This window comes from Vombatus ursinus, unplaced genomic scaffold, assembly GCF_900497805.2.
Source record: "Vombatus ursinus unplaced genomic scaffold, bare-nosed wombat genome assembly UNPS02014810.1, whole genome shotgun sequence".
Lineage (NCBI taxonomy): Eukaryota > Metazoa > Chordata > Mammalia > Diprotodontia > Vombatidae > Vombatus > Vombatus ursinus.
The window spans coordinates 41,618,638-41,645,113 of NW_020954588.1; the positions used below are offsets into that span (position 1 = coordinate 41,618,638).

General features: G+C 44.3%; 2 protein-coding genes across 2 annotated transcripts in view; one reads left to right on the forward strand and one right to left on the reverse strand.

Annotated features, from left to right (window-relative positions):
• Positions 1 to 2,850: 2,850 nt before the first annotated feature.
• GFM1 (G elongation factor mitochondrial 1) overlaps positions 2,851 to 26,476 on the reverse strand; it is a 46,780-nt gene continuing 23,154 nt past the window's right edge. The window contains exons 13-18 of the mRNA XM_027875834.1: positions 25,244 to 25,326; positions 15,350 to 15,512; positions 14,047 to 14,191; positions 5,468 to 5,628; positions 4,746 to 4,799; positions 2,851 to 4,249 (exon numbers count right to left, since the gene is read on the reverse strand). Of these exons, the coding sequence (XP_027731635.1) occupies positions 4,118 to 4,249; positions 4,746 to 4,799; positions 5,468 to 5,628; positions 14,047 to 14,191; positions 15,350 to 15,512; positions 25,244 to 25,326 (738 nt within the window). The 3' untranslated portion in view covers positions 2,851 to 4,117. The remainder of the gene's footprint in view (positions 4,250 to 4,745; positions 4,800 to 5,467; positions 5,629 to 14,046; positions 14,192 to 15,349; positions 15,513 to 25,243; positions 25,327 to 26,476) is intronic.
• Positions 18,274 to 25,222, forward strand: LXN (latexin). Its single transcript, XM_027875835.1, has 6 exons — positions 18,274 to 18,449; positions 19,462 to 19,524; positions 20,687 to 20,864; positions 21,374 to 21,510; positions 24,499 to 24,561; positions 24,962 to 25,222. The coding sequence occupies exons 1-6, from the start codon at positions 18,321 to 18,323 to the stop codon at positions 25,058 to 25,060; spliced, it is 669 nt and encodes a 222-aa protein (XP_027731636.1). The 5' UTR covers positions 18,274 to 18,320; the 3' UTR covers positions 25,061 to 25,222.

Sequence of the window (26,476 nt, forward strand, 5' to 3'; positions counted from 1 at the left end):
GACTTGTGCCTATCCTAATCACTCTTCCTCCAAACATGGGAGAGCTAGTGGTTGGTTTTTACCCATTTCAGCTCTTCGAGGTGATCAAGAGCTTCCTCTCTGCGAGTTCGCTAAGCCAACGAAATCACAGGTCTGTTCTGATTCAAAAATAAGATGGTTGTAACACGTAGACTTTGGGTCCACCCCACAACCAAGGAGCATGTGATGAAGTGCTTGGACCCCAGCTAAGGACCAGGAAGACCTATCTATCTACTGGTCTTGGGGCATGTCTATCAGCGTAAGCTAATCAGCCTCGCCTGGGTTGGTAGGTTTGGAATCACCTGGGAAGAAAGCGCTAAAGGTCCAGAGAAAGAACACGTTAGTTGGGTGGGAACCAACATGCAAAGAGCCAGAAGGCCCAAGGTGCCACGTGGTGTCAGTAGGAGACTTTGTTTGAGAGGCCCGAACCAGCTCAAAGGTCTAGCTTATGGGTGGAAAGAGAGGCTTTGAATAAGGTCAAAGCAAGATGACCTCGAAAACAGGCAAGTAGCTCTGCAGCCCGTTTCAGGTGGTCATTTCTTCACTGCGACCTTGGTGGCTTGGAAGGGAGGGGAGAGTAGGCTTGTCAACACCTCGAGGTTTGAGAGTGAAGTATTGCAAGATGACCGAGATGATGGCAGTGGAAGGGCTTTTCCATCCTAGCCACACACATACTCACACACACACACACACAGTACGTTCCCCTCTAGTCTTTCATAGTTAATTTTTAAATACCTAAGAGATTGGTGTGTTAACATTAGAGAACAGGAGAATGAGCAGAGTGAAGAAAAGCCTGTAATTCTCTTCCTATAAAGGGGGATCTTAGGTTTGGGATGTCAATAAGCCAGGAGAAGAGGATCTAGCTTGAAACCTGAAAGTGGCACCAATGAGCCAAGACCTGAATTAGAAAAAAGTGTGATTATCAGTGACACACAGAGATATTAGACTGGTAACCATGGTGCCATTACCAAAGTATGCCTAGGGTCTCAGCAAGACATTTGATGATTGCTCCTATCACGGTAGACTAGATAATAGTAAAATTAGGAAGATTCAGAGCAAGGTGAATAACTAGCCCCAGATAGTAGTAGCCTCCAATGTGGCATCACACCTTTTTCTTTGGCCCTATTATTATTTTTTTTTTTTGGTGAGGCGATCGGGGTTAAGTGACTTGCCTAGGGTCACACAGCTAGTACATGTCAAGTGTCTGAGACAGGATTTGAACTCAGGTCCTCCTGACTCCAAGACTGGAGCTCTATCCACTGTGCCACCTAGCTGCCCCGGCCCTATTATTTTCAATATTTCTCTTGATGCCTTCCTGAAAGCCTTTCCCCTGCCCTGCCCTAGCTCAACATGGCAGGGAGGGCAGGGACATCCACCAGCAGTAAGAAGACAGAGCAGCTCCACTTGCCACAATTGAGGAGCCCACCACCTAACCCTCACTGTCCAGTCCTCACCAAGTGCTGGACACTCGCTCTTGGGTGGATGCTGACCCCCATATGTCCTCCCTTGTGGAAGGTACTCCAGAGCCCCATTCCACTCTAACACTTGAACCCTCTGTCCTCCAGCTTGGGGATCATCTGACCTAACATTGCTCCCCCAAGTCTGGAGCCCAGGCCTTGCCATCTGCCCTGATGTTTTCCCTGCCAAAGAACTACCCGGCCCTTCTGTCTGCCATGAAATGAACATGAACACACACCCTCCTTTATGTTATCTTGCCCTGCCCTCCCCCCCCATTAGAATGTGAACTCATTGATGGTGAAGGCTATCTCTTCGTCTGTGTCCCCAGTACCTAGAACAGTGCGTGGCACACAGTAGGTGCTTAGTAAACGTGTTTCCATCACATTCCATTCTATAGATGGCACGCTATGTACTGTGAGGCTTGAAGAGATGGCCAATGGACCGGATGGTAACTCAGAAGCAAAGACTAACAGGCTGGTACAATGGGATGGATTTATCCTGGTCACGTTTTCTTATGAAAATCTTACACTTAGGTTCAAAAATTGAACTGCAAATGTACAGGATGGAGGGGCCATGGCTCAAGGGCAACAGTTCAGGTGACCCTAGGCTGCGTTCGGATGATGACAGCACCCCAAAGTCTGCGACGGTGTCACTGTCCTCTGGCCTGTCCAGCTGTATCTGATGCGTTGTGTTTAGCTGCGGCCACACCATCCTAAGAGTCCTCGAGATGCTAGAATGATTCCAAGATCTGGGTGGGGAGGTGACCCAAAAGCATGTCAGGAGAATCCGCCAAAGGAACTGGGGATGTTCAGTCTAGAGAACAGAAGACTTGAAGGAATACTCAAGCGCTCCCTGTGAAAGAATTAGACACGCTTTCCTTGGCCCAAGAAAGCAGAATTAGGACTAATGGCCGATTTCAGCTTGAAAGGAGTAAAAACTCCTGAAATACGCATATATTTATAGAGAGAAAGCAGCACCAAAGTCAATTAAGTTGCCTTGGGGAGTAGTGAGTGTGACCACTTGTCAAGGCTATCGAAGAGGGGTTCAGTTGTATGGTTCCTAGGATCCCTTCCAACCCTGAAAGCTTAATTTTGTAAGTACTCAGCAAAGCAAAGAGCCTCTTGGGTTAACTCATCCCTATTGCTAATATCCCAGAAAATCTGAACATGCCTAGGGCAGCTGGAGCAAATATGGCTGATGCAAAGACACAGTCCACGGGGACATTCTTCTCAAAAAATCTCAACCCAACTCTGAGCCTCTCTTCTCGTAGGTGGCCTCCAATGTTGACAAGTGATTCCTGGGAATTTACAAACAAAACAAACTCTGCAACACCGATGCTGAGTCAGTGACAACAACACTTACAAGGCTAATGGATTTGTCTCACAATCATAACTCATTTATTCTTTTGTGAACCTCTAAACACAAAGCCATGCCAGAAGATACTTCCAAAAACCACAAGGAACCTAATGTCATCTTGTAGCTACTTTTTTTTTTTTTTTTTAAACATCTCAAGAAAGAGGTGGGAAGTCTTCTATATCCAGATGGTCTTTGGAGGAAATGATCAGTATTTTCAACTTGGCTTAAATCAAACTGTTGATACAAATGAACGCCTCCCCTTTCTCTCATTTCTCACCACCACCCCCCTCACACCCAACAAAATACCAATTTTCCCCAAAACCATACACAATTATTTCATGCCTCCAGACCATCATTCATTCGTTTGCAAATAGAAACCATCTCGGTAAGAAGAAAGACAATAGTCTGCTGTGTGCACATCTCAAAAGGCTGGATACTAGGCTCTTTCGAAACCAAGGGATTCTATGGAAAGACAAACTCTTCTGCTACGCCAGACAGACTCTAGAACAATATGCCATCACAGCTATCCAGAATGTTTAATTGCTTTTATAAGCAATTATAGGCAAACGCTAATCAATGACCCTCTTTCAGGGAGCCAGCACTGGGGGCACTAGACCCAAGGCTGATCATACCCAGAAAAGGTTGACACTGACAGGGCCCTTGAGGCTGTCCATGGTGCTGCTGAGCTAAGGGTCACCTTCTGACTAATCTAGGCAGGAAATACTTTATGGCAATCTCCCTTATTTTACATAAAGCCCCACTAGAATGCCCCCTACCCTCCTAAAACCAAACAGAGTTATTAGGGAGCTGCCAGAGCAGCAAACTTAGGAGCTTAAACCCTTTGTAGCTAAAAATTCAGGCCAACACATCAATTTCCTAAAGCAAGGACCCAAGCCTGAAAAAGTTCCTTTCTGCCCTTTCAACAACCAAAAATATTCGACTACTTGGAATGCAGACACCAGGATTTCATTCGTATTAGTAGCCTTTGGTAAGAAAATAACATCAGTCCAATATGGTAATCCCTCAAATAAATGTTTGTACAGTACAGTATAATCATTGTTTTTAATAGACATTTTACAACAAACTAAAAAAACGAATCCATGGCTGTAGGGTATCATACATACATTATCTCTTGGTTGCTTCTGAATAAAAAGAGAGGAAATCTCCCCAAATCCCAGTCTCCTCGGCCTAAATCCACTCCCCTGGAGTCCATCAAATTGGGGGAACATGTGAGACCGCAGAGCAAATCTGAACCAAGTAGAGTGCTTGGCACGAGAGAGAAAAATCAGCTCTTGGCTTTTCCTTTCCTCACAGGGAGCTGACCGGTGGCTTCCAGGTACTTGTGGATGAGCCCTTCTTGGGTGGCAGGCAAACACTGCTGGTACCGAGAGTACTCCATTGTATATTCCCCTTTCCCCTGCAAGACGGAAAGGAGAGCACGATCTATCGTCCTGTGCTTATTTCAACTATTATGGAAAGACATGCAAAAACAGGATCCATTACCCAACTATCCAGCATGCATCTACATGCTTATTGTGTGCCAGGCATGATGCTGGGAACTCACTGGGAATACAAAGACAGAAATGAATAGTGCTTTCCCCCCAGAAGCTCATGTTCTATCACAGGAAATAAAATTAAATATAAAATATGCACAAAGTCAATACAAGGTGATTTGGGGTGGGGGTCAGGCTGTGGAGGTCATGAGGGCAGGGAGCGCTTTGTAGGAGTTTTAACCTGGAGACAGGACCATTCATTTCCCTTTTCTCCATAAGACAGAGAAAAGAGAAATCACTAGGTTTCTTACAGCTACCAGGTACAGCCAGGCTCAGATAAGACTGATTTCCTAGATCTCATCTGTTAGATGGGTGGTCTCTTCTAGCACACATGCGTCCCTAACTGAAACCCTGGCTTACCTCTGTGCACGACCGAAGTTCTGTGGCATAGCCAAACATTTCATTCAGTGGCACCTGAAAATCAATGCAATCAACATTTCAGCGATACTTCCAAAAAAATATTTAAACATAGAAAAGGCTCAGTTATTTCACTCTTGTGAAGTGAATGTTACTGTTAGAGGAAAAAGGCTAAAAGAACTCAAAAGGAACCACTTATTTCTTGGCTTCCAACAACCAGTAACTTAAAAGCACACTCCCATCTGGCCATCCTCAGCAAGCATCTGTCGATCTGACCCCTCTGCTGTGTGTGCCTCTTTCCTCTGGCTTCTTCAATCAGCTGCCATTGGCGCTGCCTCTGGGGAGGCCCGAGGCCTCTTCTCACATCACAGGGGCTCCTGTGACACTACCCCGATGTGGTCATCACCCATTGAATCTGAAGGCCTATGTTTCCAGGGAGGCAGCTAGACATATAAATCCATACTGAGAGAAAAACAAGACCGGGACGCATCTTAAAAAGATTTCAAGGCTCAGACCATATTCCGGGTCAGAGGTCTCTTTCTACAGCCGTAAGATGCAGACCTCACTGCAGACGCCACACCCTCTCAATACCCGGCCATCAAGTTCCCCCACATGGACATACAAAGTCAGGACTGAGAGCACCAGAAAGGGGCGTCTGCTTGAGTCCATAATTATCATAATGGACCTGCATTTCTCAGAACTCTCCCAAGATCAATGGCACTTACATCTGCATACAAAGTGAAGTAGTCCTCTACACCATCTTGTCCCGTAATCACTCCGTGGCGGCGGTTAATCCCAGCGATCACAGTGCCCTGGAACTCGTTAGGAGCCATCACCTCCACCGACATCACAGGCTCCAGGATGCACAGGGTAGTATTTGCCAAGGCTGGGGAGAAAAGGCCAGAGTCAGCGTGTTGGTCTCACAATCACAAGGTACAAAGGGTATCTGCCATCACCGCAAGCATGTGTGTGAATCTGCCAGGAAAGAGCTCAAAGGAGGGAGAATAGATTCACCAGCACCAACTCAGCTTTACTGTGCTTTGGGATGGATAAACATTGGGTGAATTGACCTGAATTCTGGCACCCACGAACGATTCTGCACAGTTGCAATGTTTGATCTGCACACATTTCCCTAACTGTGATTGGTTTCCCCAAAAGAGAAACTAGTGAACTGGGGCTTCATTCTGACATAAGGAATCTTTCCATTAGCAAACAGCTCCCCCCAATCACAGAATCCAGGAACACAGAGCTAGGAGGGCCCCTGAAAAGGACAATGAGCACAGCAGTATAGTACATTAGTACCTTGTCTCTAGGCATGTGAATGCCTAGACCACCCTGGGAAAAAGAACCAAGAGTCCACCCGGTACAACTTACTGTGGCAGCCCCTCTGGGGGCTTGGTTTTAATCACATCATCACAAAGTTCTTCCTTTTATCTAAACAAAGTCGTTCTTGTTTCAATCTAAATCCATCTTTTCTTTTCCTGTTCTTGTCAGACATGGAAACCAACCGCTCCTTTGGTCCCTGAATCATGCCTTCGGCCTTTCCCTTTTTAAGCTAAAAAACCTAATTCTCTTCACTTTTCTTCCTATAAATTGGGTTCCCTTCCATAAGTGACTTTGGAGATTTAAACACACCCAAACTTAAATGCATCTGCTGCTATCATGGAAAAGCCTGTTTAAGCTATCCGATACACAAATGAGTCATTTGTAGTTCGGGAGAACACAGTAATGCAGACCACTAACGTGACCTTTGGGATCACTCTGACAAAGGCAGGGCTGAAAATGGCTTTTGTGCTAGTTAACAAGGAAGGGTCTGCCTAAGTCTGCTAAGCCCTATGGACGTCTTCTCAAAATGTTTTTAAATAGCTAAAGAAATTTCAGTTGCTTCATGCTAAATTTCTGTGTGAGGGAAGTGAAAACAAGCTATCTATTTTCCCCCATCCAAGGTTACAAACTCTCTGAGATCTGTTCAAGGTTAAAGACATGGATCCCTGGGTAAGCATGCCTTGCCAACATAAAAAGAGTCAAAGGCCAAGTGTTCTAACCTCCTCCAGAAGTGCCCAGTTACTTCAAACATCCTAATTACCAGTCATGAAAGCATCTGCCCAGAACCTGAGCAGCTACAGCTCTGTTAGCCTAACTGAAGTTGTGTTCTTCAAAGTCAATGAACTGAATTTCTTGAAAATGTTCTATAATTCAGAGCAATCTGACCAAGCAGACCCCAATTCAGTCCAAACAAGTGAGCTTTATGGCATTTTTTTAAAAAGTCATTAAATGTAAAAGGCTATTCCAGACTCCTAGGCTCCCTTCAAAGATCCCTCAGGGGGCCGAGTTGGAAACACAGAAGCACAGATAGGAGAACCAGGAGGAACAAAGAACACAGACAGCTCTGGAGCTTTGTCTGCTGCACATGGAGGCATTACATCCACATCACAGGCTTCTCTAGCTCTAACAACAGCTGGGGGTTTGTTTTTGTTTTGCATTTTTTGGTTTTTTTTTTTACATGGACATGTTTTAACCAGATGATAAAATCCCCAATGAATAACAAAGTCATAGGAGAATTTGCACAGCTCTACAATGACCTTAAACTCTCCCTCTCTCTCCCTAAATCCTCCCGATTCTCCTCTCACCCTTTACTTTCTCCCACTACAGCCCACACCACAGGGCAAGATTCCAGAGTCGATCTGTAACCGTCGGTTGGCAGTCACCATGAAGGTAGCCAGTGGACCTGCGTGAGAGTGCCAAGGTGGGACCCTGAGGACAAGGAAGAAGACTGGAAGAGTAGAGACACCTTCAAGCCAAGGGCTGCAGCACAGAATCCCATGGGATGGCAGCTGAGGGGCTGACTTGAATAACAGGGAAACGTAGGTGTAGGGTAAGGTCAAACTGCTCAACAGACAGCATTCATCCAGAGCGCGGCCTAGCTGATCTAGAGGGCAATATGGATGAATGGGGTAAAAGTCAATTAGTCAGTTAGGCAACATTTATTAAGAGCCTACTATGCATCCTGTACTAAGCCCTGGAGATACAATTCAACAAGCAAACAAATATGTACAAAGCAAGATATATACAAGATAAATAGGAAATAATGAAGACAGGAAAGGCACTAGAATTAAGAGGGACTGGGAAAACCTTCCTGTAAGACAGGGGATTTTATTTGGGACTTAAAGGAAGCCAGGGAAGCCAACAGGTAGAGATGAGCGGGAAAGCATTCCAGGCAAGGGGGACAGCTGGAGAAAATGGAGAGAGAGAGAGAGAGAGACAAAGACAGACAGAGACAGACAGAGACAGAGAGAAAGACAGAGAGAGAGAGTCAGTCTTGTTTGTGGAAAAAAGCTAGTCCAGAGCTTTGGACATGCAGAGGCTGGAGGGTGTGATCATGTGATCATGATCCAGCAAAGGATTCAGAGGACAAGTGGTCAGCTACGTAGGAGAATACCTGGAGAGAAGAAAGGATCAAGGAGGGGAGGGTGATCCTCAGTGTCAAAGGCTGCAGAGAGGTCAAGGAGAAGGAGGATGGAGAAAAGTCCATTAGGCTTGGCAGCTAAGAAATCACTAGTACCTTTGGAGAGAGACATTTTGGTGAAAGACTGGAAGCCAGAGTGTAAGGGGGTAAGCAGACAGTGAGAAGAGCCAGGGAAGGCCGCCATGGTAGATGCCCTTGGATACAGGACGACAATCAGCAAGGAGGGGAGGGAAGGGAAGGCAAGGGCATGGAGATGTGTCTGCCACCTTGTCCCTCACAGGCTTTCTTCTTTTTTCTAAAGAAATGCTTTGTAAAGCTTAATGCTCCACAGAGTTCTGGTCACTAAGCTGGCTCAGTCAGGACCTTGGTTTACCCTGCAGTATGGCTAGAAGACAGGCATATTGAGCAAGGTACTTTTTCAGCAGAAAATGAGCAGAAGAAATAGTTGTAATAATTCCACTCACAAGGTGAAAAGCAGGCAGTGAAGGGAAGGCCTGCCATTTTTTATTGTAATAAAGACAAAGCAATATTAAGTCCCAGAGACAAAGTGCTGAGTTCAGATTCTGCCCTAGTGATTTAACCAAAAAACCAAACAAACAGTCCATTGAAAATGTGAGCCAGAAAGAACTGACAAGAGAAGGGATAATTCAACTGGGGAATGGCTGAACAAGATGGAAAATGTGATCATGATGGAATACTATTTATAGTGCTATAAGAAATGACGAGCAGGATGCTCTCAGGAAAACCTGGAAAGACTTACATGAACTGATTCAAAGAGAAGTGAGAAGCAGGAGAACGTTGTACACAGTAACAGTAATATTCTGAGTATAATCAACGGGGAAAGAATTGGCTACTCTAATCAAGATAAATATCCAAGACAATTCCAAAGGTCTCACGATGACAAAGGCTGTCCATCTCCAGAGAGAGAACTGATGAACTCTGAATGCAGACTGAAGCAAACTTTTTTTACTTTCACCATTTTTGGGGTTTTTAGTCTTTTTTCTTTTGCAACATGGCTAATATGGAAATATGTTTTGTGTGACTTCACATGTATAAATATCATATTGCATTCTCAAGGGGAGGAAAGGGTAAGAGAGAGAGAAAGAGAATTTGAAACTTAAAATGTTAACAAATGAATGTTAAAAATTTCTTTTACATGTAATTGGGAAATATTTAACAAAATAAATAAAAATATATTAAAAAAAAAAAAGAGAGAAATGTGAGCCAGATGAATTTATGCTGCCATCAATGTGAAGCTATTCGTCTGGGATGGAGAACACCCACAAGAGGATTTATTCTAATGTTTTCCCATCTTCAGCAATGATATATGGATCATCTCAGAAGGAGCTGAGGTAGAATTAGCAATGAGGTGCAGTGACCAGCATTTTGATTCTAAGCATTAAGATGGAAGACCAGTAGCAAGGAACCTGGAAGAACTGAAATGCCCACATTGGGCTTTTGGGTTCTTTCTTTTTACCCTAGAACAGCTGCCCCCTCTCAGTGACTAAAGCAGGGGGAGAGGAGGAGGAAAACTGACATTCTGAACTAGCAAGTTTAAAATAAGAAAAAAAGGTGAAGAAACAGACATTCACAATGAGCAAGTCAAACCAGCACTTTGCTTGCGGGCCTCCTGCTTGCTTGAGCCGGTCTGCGGGTTCTGCATAGCTGTCCAGTCTGCTGGGAAGTGACTGTCTAGACATGCATACACACATATGTATGCGTGCATGTGCGTGTATGGATGTGTGCATGCATGTATAAACAGAGATTTAAATGATCCGGAAATGACTCACCCTTAAATGTCTACTAGTTAACACTGATGGATACTTCTTTTCAGCATTTTTATTTAGGGTGGAGTGGTGGATTGAGCCAGGAGTGAAGCCAAGATAAGACCTAGAATCAAATCCTACCTAACAAATGCTATTTGTGTGACCCTGGGCAAGTCTAGGCCAGGGTGTGAAACTCAGCCATGAAAACTCCTGGATTCAAGACTCAAATGTAACTGGGAAATGTTTAAGAAAATAAATAACACAATAAAACATAACACTAATTTTTGGCCTTCTAAAGCAATATTCAGCAGAGTTTGATCTCACTGCTCTGGGCCACGCCTAAGTCCACCAGTGGAGGAGAAGCTGCAGAATGGGACCAGAGAAGGCATCATTGCAAGGCCAAGTCTCACCCCTCTAAGGCCAAGTCTCACCCCTCTATTTATCCTCAAATGCTTTCTTTAAAGGGATAGAGCTTTAAAAAAACGGTAAATATGGCAAACCTAGCTGTTTGTGTAATCCCTGCCCTCCAGGGAAGCCAATCCGTCTTTCGCTAGTAATAACTGAGAAGTGCACAATTTCAATTTTAAAAAAGTAATTTGCTTTCAGCACACTGCTCTAAAGAAAGAGGGGCTGATGCTTCATTCCTGGCTTTGGATTTATTAAAAAAATTCATCAAAACTAAATCCACCTACACGAAACAATGCTCAGAATATCATATAGTTCTTGAAATCTGGTATTTACAATGGATAAAATGTACAAAACATTCCTCTTCTCTACTGATGTGAGCATTTCCCCTTTGCTTTCAGCAGAAGGCTTAAGGCTACTGTCTGTCTTAGCTGTGTAAGCTTTAGAATATCTTAAGATTTCAGCTTAATTTTTTTTTTAAACAGGGAAAGATGGCTGAGTTCAATGGTCTTAAACCCAGAGCTCAAATTCATTTTAAGTTTACAGCCCTTAAAGTATTTTTGTAGTGGCAAAGAACTGGTAGCTAAGGAAGTGCCCTTCAGCTGAAGAATGGCTAAACAAGTTACGGGATATGAGTGGAATGAAATGCAACAGAGACGATTTCAGAGAAGCCTAGGAAAACTTGGATGAACTGATTCAGAGTGAAGTGGGAAGAGAAAGGAGAATAATTTACACAATACAACAATACCGCAAAAGAAACAACACCGAAAGACTCAGGAACTCTCATTAACCCCACAACACAGGCCACACACCTCCAGACAGTGCAGACTGAGATGGTTTTTTAGACAAGGCAAATGGAGGAACGTGTTTTGACCGACTATTCATGGCTCTTACCAGTGTTTTTCTCCCCCCTTTTATTTTTCTCCCAATAGTGGGTAGGGAGATGAGTGAGAAGAGACAATACATGTTGGGTAAATGAAAGTAAAATAAACTGATTTTTTAAAAAAACACGTTTAATAGGAATGTATATGCATAGCCTACGTAAGACTGTGGGCTGTCTTGGGGAGTGAGATGGGAAGGAGGAGAAAAATTTAAAACTCAAAAGCTTATGGAAGTGATTGCTGATAATTCAAAATAAATTAAAGTTAAGAAAAGAATAACCCCAAAAATGTTTAAAACACTCAGATGGAACACAACAATCACTTCAAAACAAGATGGCTTAAAAAACAAAGCAAGCCAAACTCCCCCGAGTCTCCTTGTTTGAAGAGGGTCACCAGACCAGCGGAACAAAGCTACGACTTAAACACAGCGCACCCACTTAATCAAGGCCCTGACAAAGGCTTGTCGTATCTTTTTGGAAAAGCTGGGCTGATATGAATCGTGGCAGTTCTGTCGATCTGGAGTGCTGATCACCTCAACCCAAAGGGTGGGGATTAATGGACTGATCTCAACCTAGAGATTGGCCTCTAGTGAGGTGAACCAGTGAAATGAATTGAGTGTCAACTCAATTCTGTTCTAAAGCCGTCTGCGGTATGCTTATCACAAATGCAGGGGATATGGAACACTGAAGGCAAAATTGGGATCCAAAAAGACCTTGAGAGACTAGAAAGATGAGCTGGGTCTAAGATGATGAAATTAATGGAGCTACTTAAGGTCTTCAATGGGGTTCCAGATGGAGGATAGGAGTCAGGGACACACAGTTCACATGAAAAGAATGTAGGCGTTTTCAGGGACACCAACACTCCTGTGACCTAGGTGACATTAACAGAAGCGGTGGATTCAGACCAAAGGGGTGTTGTCAGGCTTGCTGTGCACCCTCTGCCCAGGTCAGACTACAGCATGAGGCCAGGGGGCCTTTCTGAGTGCCGTATCTTAGGAGAACACAGTGACAACCTAGAATGCATCCAGAAGAGTCATCAGGAACATGAAGGGCTTAACAGCTGAAGGAAGTGGAGACAGATGGGCTGGGGAGAGAAGAATGCCTGGAGAAACGGGACAGCTGTCCTTAAGAATCTCATGTCACCACATGGACGTGGGAGGAGCCTTCTTGGATTTGCCACCAAGGGCAGCTCCAAGACCAGGGGGTAGTACAGAGGCAAATTTCAGCCTTACATAAGGAAAAACTTGCACGTGACTGGAGGGATAAGGCCAGATTGCCACTTACGGAGGTTGTGCAACTCAGAAAGGGACAGAATCCTGAGTTCAAACTTCTACTGATACAACAGGACTTTGGTTAAACAATGGCTCTGCGCATGGAGTGTTTTGGCCAATTTACCCTTTAGGTTAACTGAAAGTTAATCCTGAAATCCTTTTTGTTTCACTGATAAAAAATTCTTTCTGCCACAAACTCTCTCCTCTGCCTTAAGTACAAGGAACAGACTTTCATCATACTGTGGTGACTCGCAAGGCCACAGGGTCATCCTTAGGAACACAGAGCCACGGTCGGGGTGATGGGGGCAGTCTGTTCACCAGTGCAGCATGCCACCTGTCCACGTTTATCCATCCTGTGATTCTTATCACAGGACCAGAGAGTTAGAGCTTAAAGGGCCTTTGGAGATCACCCAGTCCAACCACCTCATTTTACACATGAGGAAAATGATGGCCACAGAAAGGGCCACATGGCCCTGGGGAGATTCGGACCCAGATCTTGCTGGCTCCTAGTCCAACCCTCTCTCCACCAGGCCTTCTCGTCCCTGTCCTTCTATAGATCCTCCACAGAACATCTACCCCAAACACGAGAAGCCTTCCTCTAGGCCTCTGAATATTCTGTGGACATTTGGACTGTCCATCTGTTATTGTTTGCTCTCAACTCGTGCCAGAACCTCCTCCTCTTCATTAAGATTGAGAAAAGCTGTTGAAGTAAATGAACATTATGGCTCATTACCTTTCTATCTCATGTTTCATGACAGTCATCACTATTAACGCACCACAGCCTGTCTCTGGGTCACCCGCACTTCCGACCCTTGTGAAGCGTTTTCCAGGACTCAGCCACAGGCCTTAGGGCATGGAGAAGTCCGGAAGCCCTGAATGTGTTGTACAAATTCCCCATGTGATCTAACCCATTCTTTTCCTCTTGCTAGGTCCAGGAGATTGAACCTTTGTGCCTCAGCACAAAGCCTCACAGTGGCTGGCTTAGATACATTTCTGATGTCAAGTGTCTTTCTTGTCATTTCTTTCTTTCATAAAAGTCCACTACAAAAAGAAAAACTGGGCAATTGAGGATTCTAGTGTAAATGAGTCTATGCATGAGAGGTTTCTGATTTCTGCCATACTACAAAGCTGTCTCTCCTATAAGGAGGGTCATTATACTTCTTTGCCAAATGATGAGCATTTTCTATGTCCCCAATGCCACAGATATAAAGAAGTCCGTTTCATGGGTAATCATGTATTTTCTGCCCTTTGCATAAATCACTTAAAAATTAGAACAAGACCACAGGGAATTTATATAAAAAATGCTTTTTTGAAATTCTGACTCTTCTTGGCTTGTATACAAAAGGCACAGGTGATAGACTCCCAAGATTGATCAAAGTTGTTTTTTTTTTTTTTAAAAGGCAAGAAACAGATAAGAGAAGTGGAGCTTTGTTGTTTTCCACAAGAACTCATCACCCCCACCCCACCCCCATCCCTAATGTCCTACAAAGAGCAAAATTCAAGAGATTTATCCTACCTTGCTTAAGTGCACCTTCCCCGGCTCGGATGAAAGAGATTTCATTGGAATCTACCATGTGGTGCGCTCCATCTTGTATGATAAATCGTACCCCAGATATCCGGTGACCCGAGAGGGGGCCTTTCTCACAAGCATCCAAGAACCCCTGAAAAAAATTATATAAAAGTGTGTGTGAGCCTCCAAAGTGAGTGATTCTTCACAACCTCTCTAAGAACCCCAGACACTCAGGGGTTTGAAAGTTGACGGATGCTTCTTCAACACCATTACTTGGGCATAAGACTGCAAGTGAATACTGAATGAGACATTATTTTACAGCTCTATTACACAGGTATTAGAGCAATACGAAAAAAAGGTCTGCCATCTTTGGCCTCTTTCCTTAACAGTAATTACTTCATTTCTGCAGCCGTCATAAAGAGAACATTATTATGATTTTCCAATGAGGAAACTAAGGAAGGGAGAAATGAAGCTACTTCACATCCCACTACAAAACCTCCATCAAAAGTGAGTTTGCACTATAGATCCCACTCTCTCAAGTAATAGGCCTACAGTAACAGACCATGCCTTTAAATGGTCCACAACATCCACAAGGACTGAAGTGTGGAAGATGTAATAACCTGCCATTTCCACGGAGCTGTAATGTAAGAGTATATTTCTTTAGGTTTTATAAATTTCAGTTCTATGTAATTAAAACAAAAATATTTGCCTACTTGAGGCAGGCTACTGAACAGAGAACACTGGAAAGAGTACAAAGGACACATATGACTGAAACAGAAGTACAAGGAAAAACTCAAAATCCACAGAAGTATTAGCCAATGCTACCTAAAGTACAGCCTGTCGACAAGGAACCTCTAATTTAAAAAGGGGGAGAAAACTTTGGAATTAAACAAGAAACAAAAATCAGCTGCAACTTTAAATTCTGCCCCAAAACAGGTAAATTGAGAAAAATAAAACAGCCAAAGTCCATGAAACTAAACATACATAATAAGTAAAGATTCCAATTTTTAAAATTATTTTACTAGGACTTATTAGCAACCAACTAAACATTTTTCAAGTTATTATCAGACAGCTACAGTTTACTATCATTGAGAAAGTACAATCTCTTACTAACCTCAAAAAGGCGTCAATTTATTGGCCACATAATTAAAGAAAAGAAATTCCTTCAATCAAATGAGAAGTCTAATAATGGTCAGCTATAAGAACAAAGCTATAATTAAGGCAAAGAATTTAGAGAGGAATGAGATGAGATGTTAAGTCAAAAGTTAGTCAGCCCACTGTTAAAACAAACCAAAGTTAATTTTCTCACCTTCTCTATGGCAGGAATAAACTGCTTTGGAATATTTGTCCCGTATGTTTTGTCTACAAATTCCAGCTTGGTGTAGTTCTCAGGTTCCAGAGGTTCTAAGACGCCTATCACTTTCCCATACTGGCCTGCACCCCCAGATTGTTTCTTATGAGTAAAGTCAAACCTGTACATGAAGTAAAGAGAGACACAAAAGTGACAGCATCTCTTGCTATTTTAATGGACCCAGGATTTCACTAACATGGCCACTCCCTCCACCAGTGAAAACTACACTCCCTTCTCCCTCTGCTCCTCAGGGGTGATTGCTGGCAATGCTTTCCCATGGATCCCCTGGAGGGAATCTGCCCTGTGTCCCAGGCTTTCCTTGGGCACCTTTCTGGGTCTCTGGGGAGCCAATGTATTACTCCAGCCCCCCCCACCCCTTCTTAGCTGTTCCTCTACAACATTTTTTGTCATTAAAATTAAGGATATTTCCACCATATCTCTCTTTCCTTCAGTAAAGAAAAAGAGGTCCCTTGGATTAAAATTCTACAGGAGAATTCAATCAAGGTGGGTAAAAAACTCTCAAGAATGAAGTTGTATTTGACGAAGAGTTAAAATAAGTGGTCGCTTAAGACAGGTGTGCAGTGGCCTGGTTCGCCAACCCAACTTAGACTGTAAAAGGAAATGCAGAGAATACGGAGGCAAGGCCAGGGGGCCATAGGATGACTCTAAGAGTGTGGCCTGGTCCTGCAGAACTCAGGGTAGGCTGCCAACACTCAGAATGAGCTGAGGCTGGCCTGGAAAGCTGAGAACAATCAAAAAGAGATGACCGTCTTTTAAAGTTCTATTGAAGGAAAGAGGAAAACCTAAGAAGGGCAAGGCCTGCTTCTGGGAGTGGATGGGGGGATGTCAACAGCCAACAGAGCAGGAATTGATGATCAGTTCATATTTCACTACTGTTTTCTCTACCCAAAAGAAGGACCTTTGGAGAAGGCAGAACCAAAATAGCTCCTAAGATGATACCCCAAATGTCTTCTCCATTTTCCCATTAGTGCCGAGCTCCACCACCCTCAGTGTCATCTCCCCCTCTCTCTCACTTCCCCTGCCCCTATACCAAATCTTGTCCTTTCTACCTTTCCAACATTTTTCACATATGTGTCCTCTGCCCTCACGACGCCCCCCATCCTGGCACAGGCCCCTGTCACCTCTCACCTGGACCACTGAAAACATCTGCCTGCCTCAAAACTCTCCCCATTCCAGTCCACCCTCCATTCAGTCACTAAAGTGATTTTCCTAAAGCACAAGTCCCACCATATTACTGCCCAAAATATAAAGCTTTCTATTTGGTATAGGCATAGGAAAAGGACTTCCTATCTTTCTGTCTTTCTTACACTCTCCACTTCTCTGTCTCCTCTGTGATTCAGCTATTCTGATTACTTGCAATGCCTCACACACAACACATCTGACTTCCTGGGCCTTTTCACTGACTGTCCACCATATTTGGAGGACAGCTAGTGGCACAGTGGAAAGAGTTCTAGACCTGAAGTCAGGATGACTCATCCTCCTGAGTTCAAATTCAACCTCAGACACTTACTGCTGTGTGACCCTGAACCCTGTTTGCATCAGTTTATTCATCTGTAAAATAAGCTGGAGAAGGAAACGGCAAACCACTTCAGTATCTTTGCCAAGAAAACCCAAATAGGGTCATAGAGTCAGACACTACTGAAAAACAACCAAACGACAACAACACTTGGAATGCTCTCCCTTTGGCCTTCCCAGGCCCCCTTTGGAAGGAGGCCTTTTTCAGTTCCAACTCCACAGAGGCTGGCACAGAATTAAGTACTTAGTAAATACTCATTGCCCCTTACTACCCTCGATGAATTCAAATCACCTGGCCCGGATGAAGTCCCTGATTACTCCAAGAATGAACAGATGGGATCATGAGCCACTGTCAGTGACATCTGAAAGACCAAAGATGGGAGAGGTTCTGAAGGCCTGGAGGACAAATGCTGGCCCAGTTTACAAATTATAGCCAGCGAGCTTAGCTTCAATTCCTCAGAAAATTCTAGATGGCTCTTTAAGGAACATCAAGAACAGAAAGCAGTGATTCTGGCTTCCTCGAGTCCTGGTCATGCCTTAGTACTGCCCTTTCGGACCAGGGGCACTTTCACTTGTCTCTTGAGCCCAGAACCTAACACCAACTCTGGTGCTAGCCTTAGGAAATGATTTTTAATTGATGGAAGAATTTCACTTCTGATTTGATGAGTCTGAGATGCCTAGGAATATCCAGGTAGGGAAGCCCGGTGGGTTTTTGGTGATCTGGATTTGGTGTTGGAGAGATTAGGGTAGGGGGTATAATTTGGAGAGTTCTCTGTACAGAGATGACAAGTAAATCACCTAAGCTGAAAACCCCAAGTCGCAGGCTGGGAAAGCCACAAGCCACCGATTGTGACGGCTCCCTGTTTGGGGGTGCCAACTTACTTGGGGTGGGTGGCCAGAGAGGGAAAAGAGCATGGAAACTGAGCCACTTCCCCTGGGCCTACTAACAGGTTTCATTCAAGGAGAGCGAGCTGCGTGGCAGGGGGGGCAAAGGGCAGAGTCCCGTCCCGCCCCGCCCGGCCCCGCCCGGCCCCGCCCAGAGCTGAGCCCTTGCCTCGGGGTATGGACCACACAAACGCTAAAAAGAAAAAATCCCAGGGGATGCAGTGAGTGGAGGTCCGCCCAGGGCAGCCAGAGGAACCAGAGGAAGCCAAGGCGGGAGGAGCCCAGAGGGCTCACGGCTGGCCGGGCTCTGCTTCCTGCCTCCCGGGAGGAGGGGAAGAGGGAGGGAAGGAGGAAGGAGGAGAGAGTGGAGGAGTCTCCGCCCCCGCCGCCCAGCCCGCCAGTGGCCGCCTCCTTTTTCGCGTCTCCACATCCTCTGCCCATCTGTCCGTCGGCGGACCCCGGAGCCCCAGCCCAGCCGCGCCCCGGCAGCCGCTGCTCGAGGCCAGGGATGGAGATCCCCCCGACCCACTTCCCCGCAGCCCGGGCGGCCTCGGTGGCGGAGAACTGCATCAACTACCAGCAGGGCACCCCGCACAAGGTGTTCCTGGTTCAGACGGTCACGCAGGCCAGCCTGGAGGTGAGTGTCCGCCGGCAGGGAAATCCCTTAGCCACGCCTGCCTCCTCCCGCTCCCGGGCCGCTCCCACTCCCCAGGGCTGCTTCTTCGGGGCCCACTTCTTGGTTTTCAAAGCTCAGATCGTCAAGTTAATTCATCGGGGCGGTTATTGCAGCCGGCGAGCCAGCAGCAGGTGGAGGGGTCGGCCAGCTGGCGGCCAAAAGCCTCCTCCCACGACAGCCCCCCATCCTTCCCAGAATTAACATTCCTAAGACCGAAAGGCGGGCGGGGGGGGGGGGGGGGGGGGGGGGGGGGGGGGCGCCCAACGAAATGAGAAATGCCCGATGCGTGAGGGACGAGCTGTCACCAATCCCGGCGGGTAAAACCCCAGCCCAGGCTGGAAGCCCCACTTCCACACCGTACCGCCACACCAGAGCCCGTCCCCTCCCTCCCCGATGGTCTGCAGGGGCTGGCCAGCCCGCGGACCCAGCAGAAGCGCCCCTTGTGTGCATTTCACTGCGGCCGGCCGTGGTCACAAACACGTTTGTGTCACAAAAGTCTGGCTAACGCGGAGCCACAACAGCTCCCAAACCGGACGGCCTGGATGATTCCAGGGGAGAGCATTTCCCGGGGCTTGAGAGCCCCGCTTCCCTCCCCAAGCCTCCGGCTCCCATGCGGCCGCTCGGACCGCTCCGCTAGCCGCCATTCACGGGGCTAAGGGGGGAGGCTGGACGAGAGCTTGGTGCTCTAACTGGTCCTGACTGGGCGAGCTGCTAAAATCATCTGAAAAATCCGACTGTGCTTGCCCCTTGTGTATGGAACCCTCTCTCTCCCAGGCTCTTCCTTAGGTCTGTTCTCATTCTGAAATGCCTTCCCTGACCAGCAAACCCGCTGTTGCTACCCACACGAGCACATCTTTACTGCTTCCTACGGTCCCAGGTCCCCTAACAAATTAGACCGGATTGCACCCCCTCCCAAACCAGAGAAGGAGAAAGGCTATTCTTCTCTTCCCTTCTCTCTACATTGTTAATTCAGGACATTCCAGGAAGTGGACATAAGTACCACCTGAAATTTTCCGTGGAAGAAATCATCCAGAAAGTAAGTAACACTTCATTTTTTAATGTGATTTGGGTTAATCTTTGAACAGAACATAAGGTTGCTGTTTTTGGTCCCTATTTTAAAAGACAAGATGAAATCCTTGCCTCCTAAATACTGAAATATTAACCTATACTGGAGGAGCTTTGTGGTCTGTATACTCAAAGACCCAATGGGGAAATGGGAATTTTTGCTGCATTATATATAAAACAAATCATCCATTTCAAACAAGATATGATCATGGTTAGTCTGATCTTGTGGATAACATGACTGTCCACGGCTTTACTGGAACTACCTTGAAGGAATATGCTTTTTCAATTATAGTTATTTTTTCAAATTGCTTTCCTCATTCCTGTTCTGATTTACAAGGGGTTGGAGGGAAGGAGGAGCGAATGTCTACTTCCAGGTATCTATGAGTAATAAAATGGCCAAATGATACCAGTGGACAAATATCCTTCCTAACATAATAGCAAAGATAGTAAGACATCAAATAGGCTTAGTAAAACATATTAATGTTAATATGGCAAGAAAAGGGAAGTTTGGGCCATTGCCCTGATAAAGACTGACATGAGGTAGTCTCAGAGTTTAAGTTTTGCCATTGGCACAAGATGTCAAACAGGATCCAGAGAGATACTGGGTCAGATAAGAATGATAATATAAGGCATCCATGTTACTAGACAACCAACCACCTTTAAAACAGTATGAGCTGTTGCTGCCTTCTCCTAAGGGATGAGAGATGAGGTACTTTCAGAAGCCAATAATAAACCTAAATGTTTGATTTTCCTCATTAGCACCTCACTTTGATACTGTAAAGGGAGGGGACTCGGGGTGATTTCACTTTGAAATCTGGTTCTGCAAATGGTTATTATTCATATTTAAAAATATTTGGTGTTACAATGCAAGTTGGAGTATGAGGATTCCACAGGATGTTCGTGTGTGTATGCATGTATACAGACACACACACATATCAGGGCATTTAAATGCTTCTTCTAGAAGAGCACAGAGTGGGGCCAAATAAGTCACCCTGATTAATGGACACCCAGATTAATCACAGAACCAGCCCAGAGCAATAAAAAGACAACAGAGTATTCTGACCCAGAGCACCAGGATAAGACCTTTACTGCATTCTACAGATATGAACTTTGTGTAAATATATTTTAAACAGCAAATTACTGTGAACTGCCGAGCACAAGTACTCTACCCAACAGCTGGACAAAGCACTGCACCAGAAGTGGACTTCACGTTTGAGGGGGAGATTGGGAAGAACCCAGATGAGGAAGACAATAAATTTTATGAGCAACTCAAATCCATGAAGGAACCACTGGAAGCAAAGAATATTCCAGGTACATATAAAAATGATACAGACCTTATTTTCTAATTTCAAAGGTAAAATGGAGTCATCCATAGCCCAATTTTAAAATACCAGCGGCTATTCACATTGCACAAAAGCTCTGTGAGTGAGGTAGGTCAAGTTAGCACCATCTCCACTGGACAGATAGGACCCCAAGAAACGGCAGGCAGACCCAGCACCCCACAGCTGGAAAGGGAGAAGGAATGGATCCTGGGTCTTCTGATGCCAAGCTGATTGCTTGGGGCGGCATCCCCCTGGTTCCCTCTCGGGTTCAGGAGATTCAGCTTTGGCACAAAGGGTAACTGAGTCAAACGACAAGGGGGTGCTTAAGAGTGGGCAGGCAGTCACTTTTCATGGTTTTTCTGCACATAACTTTGGAGATTCTCAACTTTCTATAGCTGAGAGGAAAGCTCAACTTCTGATTTGGAATTGTGCGCCGCTTGCTACTGTGTCGATAAAATGGTGGCTGCATTTACCATTATGAATGTTTCCCCCCAACAGACAGTTTTGGGAACGTCTCTCCAGAAATGAAACCAGTCCGACACCTAGCTTGGGTGGCCTGTGGTTACATAATATGGCAGAATTCCACCGAAGACACATGGTATAAAATGGCAAAAATACAAACTGTCAAGCAAGTGGTGAGTAGCAACTTTTGGACCATAAGACGTTGGGGATAAAACTGAAGATCCATTGTGACCATATAATTAGCAAAACAGGAAACGCAGATGTCCCCAAATCAATGCTTAAACATCCACTCTGAGGGGGAGCAAGCAGCGTAAAGAGTAATACAGAAATCATTAATATCTGGCTCTGGAATACGATGATGAAACTATTTGCAGCACACTTTTGTTCCCAATTATGTATAGTTATTTCAGCCTGACATGAAATTTAGTTTGCATTTCCTGCACACAAGTTTAGGAGACAGCATGGCGATGGTAAGGGGCAGGATATTTTCCTGGGGGGTTACTAGCTGCAATAGTCATGCAGAGGCAGTGGTGATCAGAGATTACATGCTCCATCTAGGAAAATGACCACTCCCATGTATCCAAAAGAGAGACTCAAACTACATAAAAAAGATCTCACCTAAAACTTTTGACAACGAGAGTCAGATAATAATGCAAACGCTAGATTAAAAAAAAATATATACACACATACACACATATATAGACACATGCTGCCAATATGTATCAGCAGGACTTCAGCACACCAATGAAAGTCCAGGTCTGGACAAAAACAAAAAAAAAAGCATACTCACCCACTGGTGTGTGCTTCTTCCTCTCCTACTAGCTCTTAACTGCATCTCAACACTGCTACTTTTTATTCAATCACAAATTAAATCGACTAGTAGGTATTTCTGAGAACTTATTTAGAACACATTGCCTGGGCATAGGTCTTCTATTAAGTCATTTATATTTTGCTATTTCAGTTTCAGATTCTTTAATCACAAATACTTTGATTTTAATCCTTTCAGTTTTATCAGTAATTCCGTATTCCACACAACTTAGTTTTACTTTATTAAAGACACCCAAAAAACAGTAAAATTACTCTCCCAAGTTGTGTGCTCCAACCTGCTCAGATCACGTTTGGCATCTGTCCTTTTCAACTCAATATTTGCAAATGAACCGCATCGGCTCTAAGTCATCAGTTCCTACTGAGACCTTTCTTTGAGCCTTCCAAGGTCTGTAAATTTAACTGTTTCGATCGTTGTTACTACTACATTATGGAGTTTTTACAAATTTTTGCTTTTCAGCTTCAAAAGTCAAAAAGGGAGACTATTAACTATATAAGGAGTTGAATTTGAAGGGAAGGAGAAAAGGGGGAAAAAGCCCCTGACTGCAAATAACCACCTTCTTCCTACCCTTTCATTACAGTTTTATTTTTCATATAAGTAAAAATTCAAATGCAGAAGTATTGTGTTGCCACACAACTAATCACTTCTACAATAGGAATAAAACCCTTTAGCTAACTTGTTGCATGTGGTTGACTTGCTTTGTAACAAGACCAATTACAATGGACATTTAAGTACTTCTCTCCATTGGCTCACACAAATTTTAAATGACCCTTAAATCCAGATTACAAGAACTGTTCTGTCAAAACTCAAAGCCATGTCACATTTTCAGCAATATTATGTTGATGACCTAGCATTCTCAGGGCTTTAATTTCCTTCACCCATCTTCCATATTATTTGACAATAATCCACGGAGAAGTTAGAAACATATTATTTCCTTAAAAAAAAAAAGCAGGAAAACTGAGGCACAGAGAAATGATGTACTTGCTAAAGTTAACGAGGGAATGAAAATCACAAATAACCACTGACTTTTTAATAGATCCCTGCTTTTTAAATGTTTTTATAGAATGTCACATCCATAAGTTATTTTTAGGGATTTTATAGAGCCTGGACCCAGACGAGAACATTGAGTCACACCAACTACCTTAACAGAAAGGTTCCAATTTTCCCATAAAATGTCTCGCTACTACAGCAGGCAGACTACTGGCTGCACTCCCTTAACAGTCAAAGGAAATGGTTTCTGCAGAGCCAACCAAAAGCAAAGCCAACCTTCCCCTGTTTTAAGACATTCACTACCAATCTGCACAGAAAAGATCACGAAGCAGAATTGCATGCTGAGAGCCGGGAAGGCCCTTTGAAGCATCCAAGCCAACTCATTTAAACAGAAACACTCCTTACATGACAATGCAATCACACGAAAACAGCCATATCTCCTAACGAATTGAGAAATATTCTAATATAGACATTAGTGGTCTTGAAGAGCCAGAAGCTCTACTCACAGGATAAACCAATGTCTAATTAGCTTTCCTTAATTAAAAAACTCAGTAAACATATACATTGTGTTTATCACAACTTCTAGATTTTCCAGAGTAAGCTTTCCATAGAAACATGTGTTTGCTTTACTACAAATAACTCATTTCAACCTTGAGCTCTGCTTTCATGAATAATGACGGATGCTCTCAGGGTTCTTAAATAATAAACTAGTCTTTTAACAGTTCTCATGCAGCTGTCACAATAACGAGGAGACTAACATCACAGAGGGCACAAACAGTGTCTATGGGGGCAGACAGAAAACAGACTTGTGGTGCTTTGTGAAGAGTGCTAATTAAACCAGTCCCAGGAAAGCCAGAATTAGAGAATGAACTCAGGCTGGAAGGGATCTGGGGGGTCATCAAGCCCAACCCCCTCACTTTGCAGAAGAGGAAACTGAGCCCTACAGAGGTGCCTCCACTTGGCCCAAGTGCCCCAGCTAAGGCAGGAGCACAGCCATTCAGAACTCACTAGGGAGCTCTTTCCCATTATTCCAGACTGCCCCCTGAATTCAGCTCAAGTTTGAGCCATCTTGTGATCTGCATTCTATGCATCTCAAAATGAAAGCTGATTTCTTTTTCATTAAAAAGTGACTTTTTGGGGCAGCTAGGTGGCGCAGTGGATAGAGCACCGGCCCTGGCTTCAGGAGGACCTGAGTCAAATCCGGCCTCAGAAACATAACACTTACTAGCTATGTGACTCTGGGCAAGTCACTTAAGCCCCATTGCCTAACCAAAAAAAAAAAAGTGACTGTTTTTGCTAAGGAAAAGTGTGTTTTGAATGTGGGCTGTCTTTATTTTTGTTACAGAAAAGAAACGATGATTTTATTGAATTAGACTATACCATCCTACTTCATGACATTGCATCTCAGGTAAAGTAACATCACCATACCTCTGCCTCAGGAACTGAGTTTTTAGAGAAAATGCCAACTTGCTGATGGATCTTTCATTTCACGTGTGATTTGGGGAGCCAGTCAGTAAGGCAACTGTCAGCTGCTAGTGCCTTTTCCTCAGGGATGACCCGGACATATCTAGTGTGTGCCTACACCTGTATACATCTTGTCTCCCCCATCCCTGAAGGCAGTAAAGCTGCTTTTTTTTGTTGAGTTCCTACTGCTTCACAGAGACCTGCCACATAAAATCCTCATTGATTAATTGACTGACCATCAGCACAACTCAAAGGATATCTTGCATTTCTTTTCAGTAAAATGCCAAGTATGTTTCCTTAAATATCTTAAGAACTTCACCTTATGTTTAATTTTTCCTCCCTAGGAAATGATTCCTTGGCAAATGCAAGTCCTCTGGCATCCCCAGTATGGAGTTAAAGTGAAACACAACAGCCGTCAACCCAAGCAGGCCCAACCGGAATAAGCAGCAACATGCAGTCACCAACGTACCTGCTCGTGCCATTCATCCATCCACCTTTAGCTTGGGAACCAAACCCTTCCCAAGACAGTGACGTATCAGTGTCCAGCCCGCAGTGTACTACTGTGCAGACTCCATAATAAACACTTCAATTCATGTCTAACTAGATCAATGGTATGGTGTACTTACGGGACAGGTTCAGTGATGCTTTCTCTAAAGGCCACTTTGGGCTTTCCAGTGATGCAAGGGCAGCCATATTCTCGCTCCATTCTCTAGGGAAAGTGTGTAGGGGAGGGGAAAGAGACAAGCAAAAGTCATCAAGTTATTCTTATAAACCAGAAACGTTTACAATCCAAACACCTCACTGCAAATTGGATTGTTAGGTCTACACTGGAAAGTGGAATAATTATGAATTCTGAAGCTGGAGTTAACCTCATTAATTCTGAATTACTACTTGAGAAGCAGTGATAATTCAGACTAGTGCTGAATTGTCATTTACCTAAGCTTAATTAGCAAATCATTCATAGATAATGTAGATTAATATAAACCAATTTGCTGCGGGAGGGGGTAAACATGGCAGGCACAGAGGGGAGTGAGATCAGTGGGCAGAAGCACCTGCTTTTATAAAGTTGAAATGTTAATTATATATATTTATCTATTCATAAAAGAAAGTAACCAGATGGAGAGTTGGCATGTGACTATGACTAATGGAAAGCAAAATAATCCCACATTTTTACAAGTGCTTTAGAAAGAGTTTTTTTTCCAGTTCAAACTGGCATGTTCCTAATTAAATAATATTAGTGAATGTCTGCTATAAATTAAAAATTTATTTACAATTCATTGGAGTGGGTTATTGGAGTGGAGTACGGGAAAACAAAAAGTATAGGTGTACTGAGGCTTTTCACTACATTTCAACATAAAAAAATACAGATCAAAATGGGACAGTTTTTTACGGTATATTTAAATCACACAAACAAAATTAGGTTTCCAAAACCTATGCAAGTCACTAGGCCATTCTTAGGGAGGTCAGGAATCTTTAGAGAAATCCCTGCTCTGTCCGTCTCCAGTTACTCCCTCCAGAAGAGCCCACATTGAAAAGCGGTCAAAGAAGGGGGAGGAGGTGACGGGGGCTCTTGGGTGAGGCCCAGGCAGACCCCCCCCACCCCTGCACACAACTGCAGGTCTATGTCAAGAGAGGCAGCGGGCACTGTAGACAGAGCCAGGAGATCTGGGTTCACACCTCACCTCCAACAGAGCTGCAGGTCACTGAAGCTCTCAGAAGATGCCAACCTGGCTGGTAGGGGAGCTCACCACATAAGCCAGGGAAATCCCAGCACAGCCTCCTTGGCTCGCTCTCCAATCTTGTCCTCTACAAAAGTAAGGGTGTGACACACAAAGTGGCAGGGCCTGGCCAGGGGGACA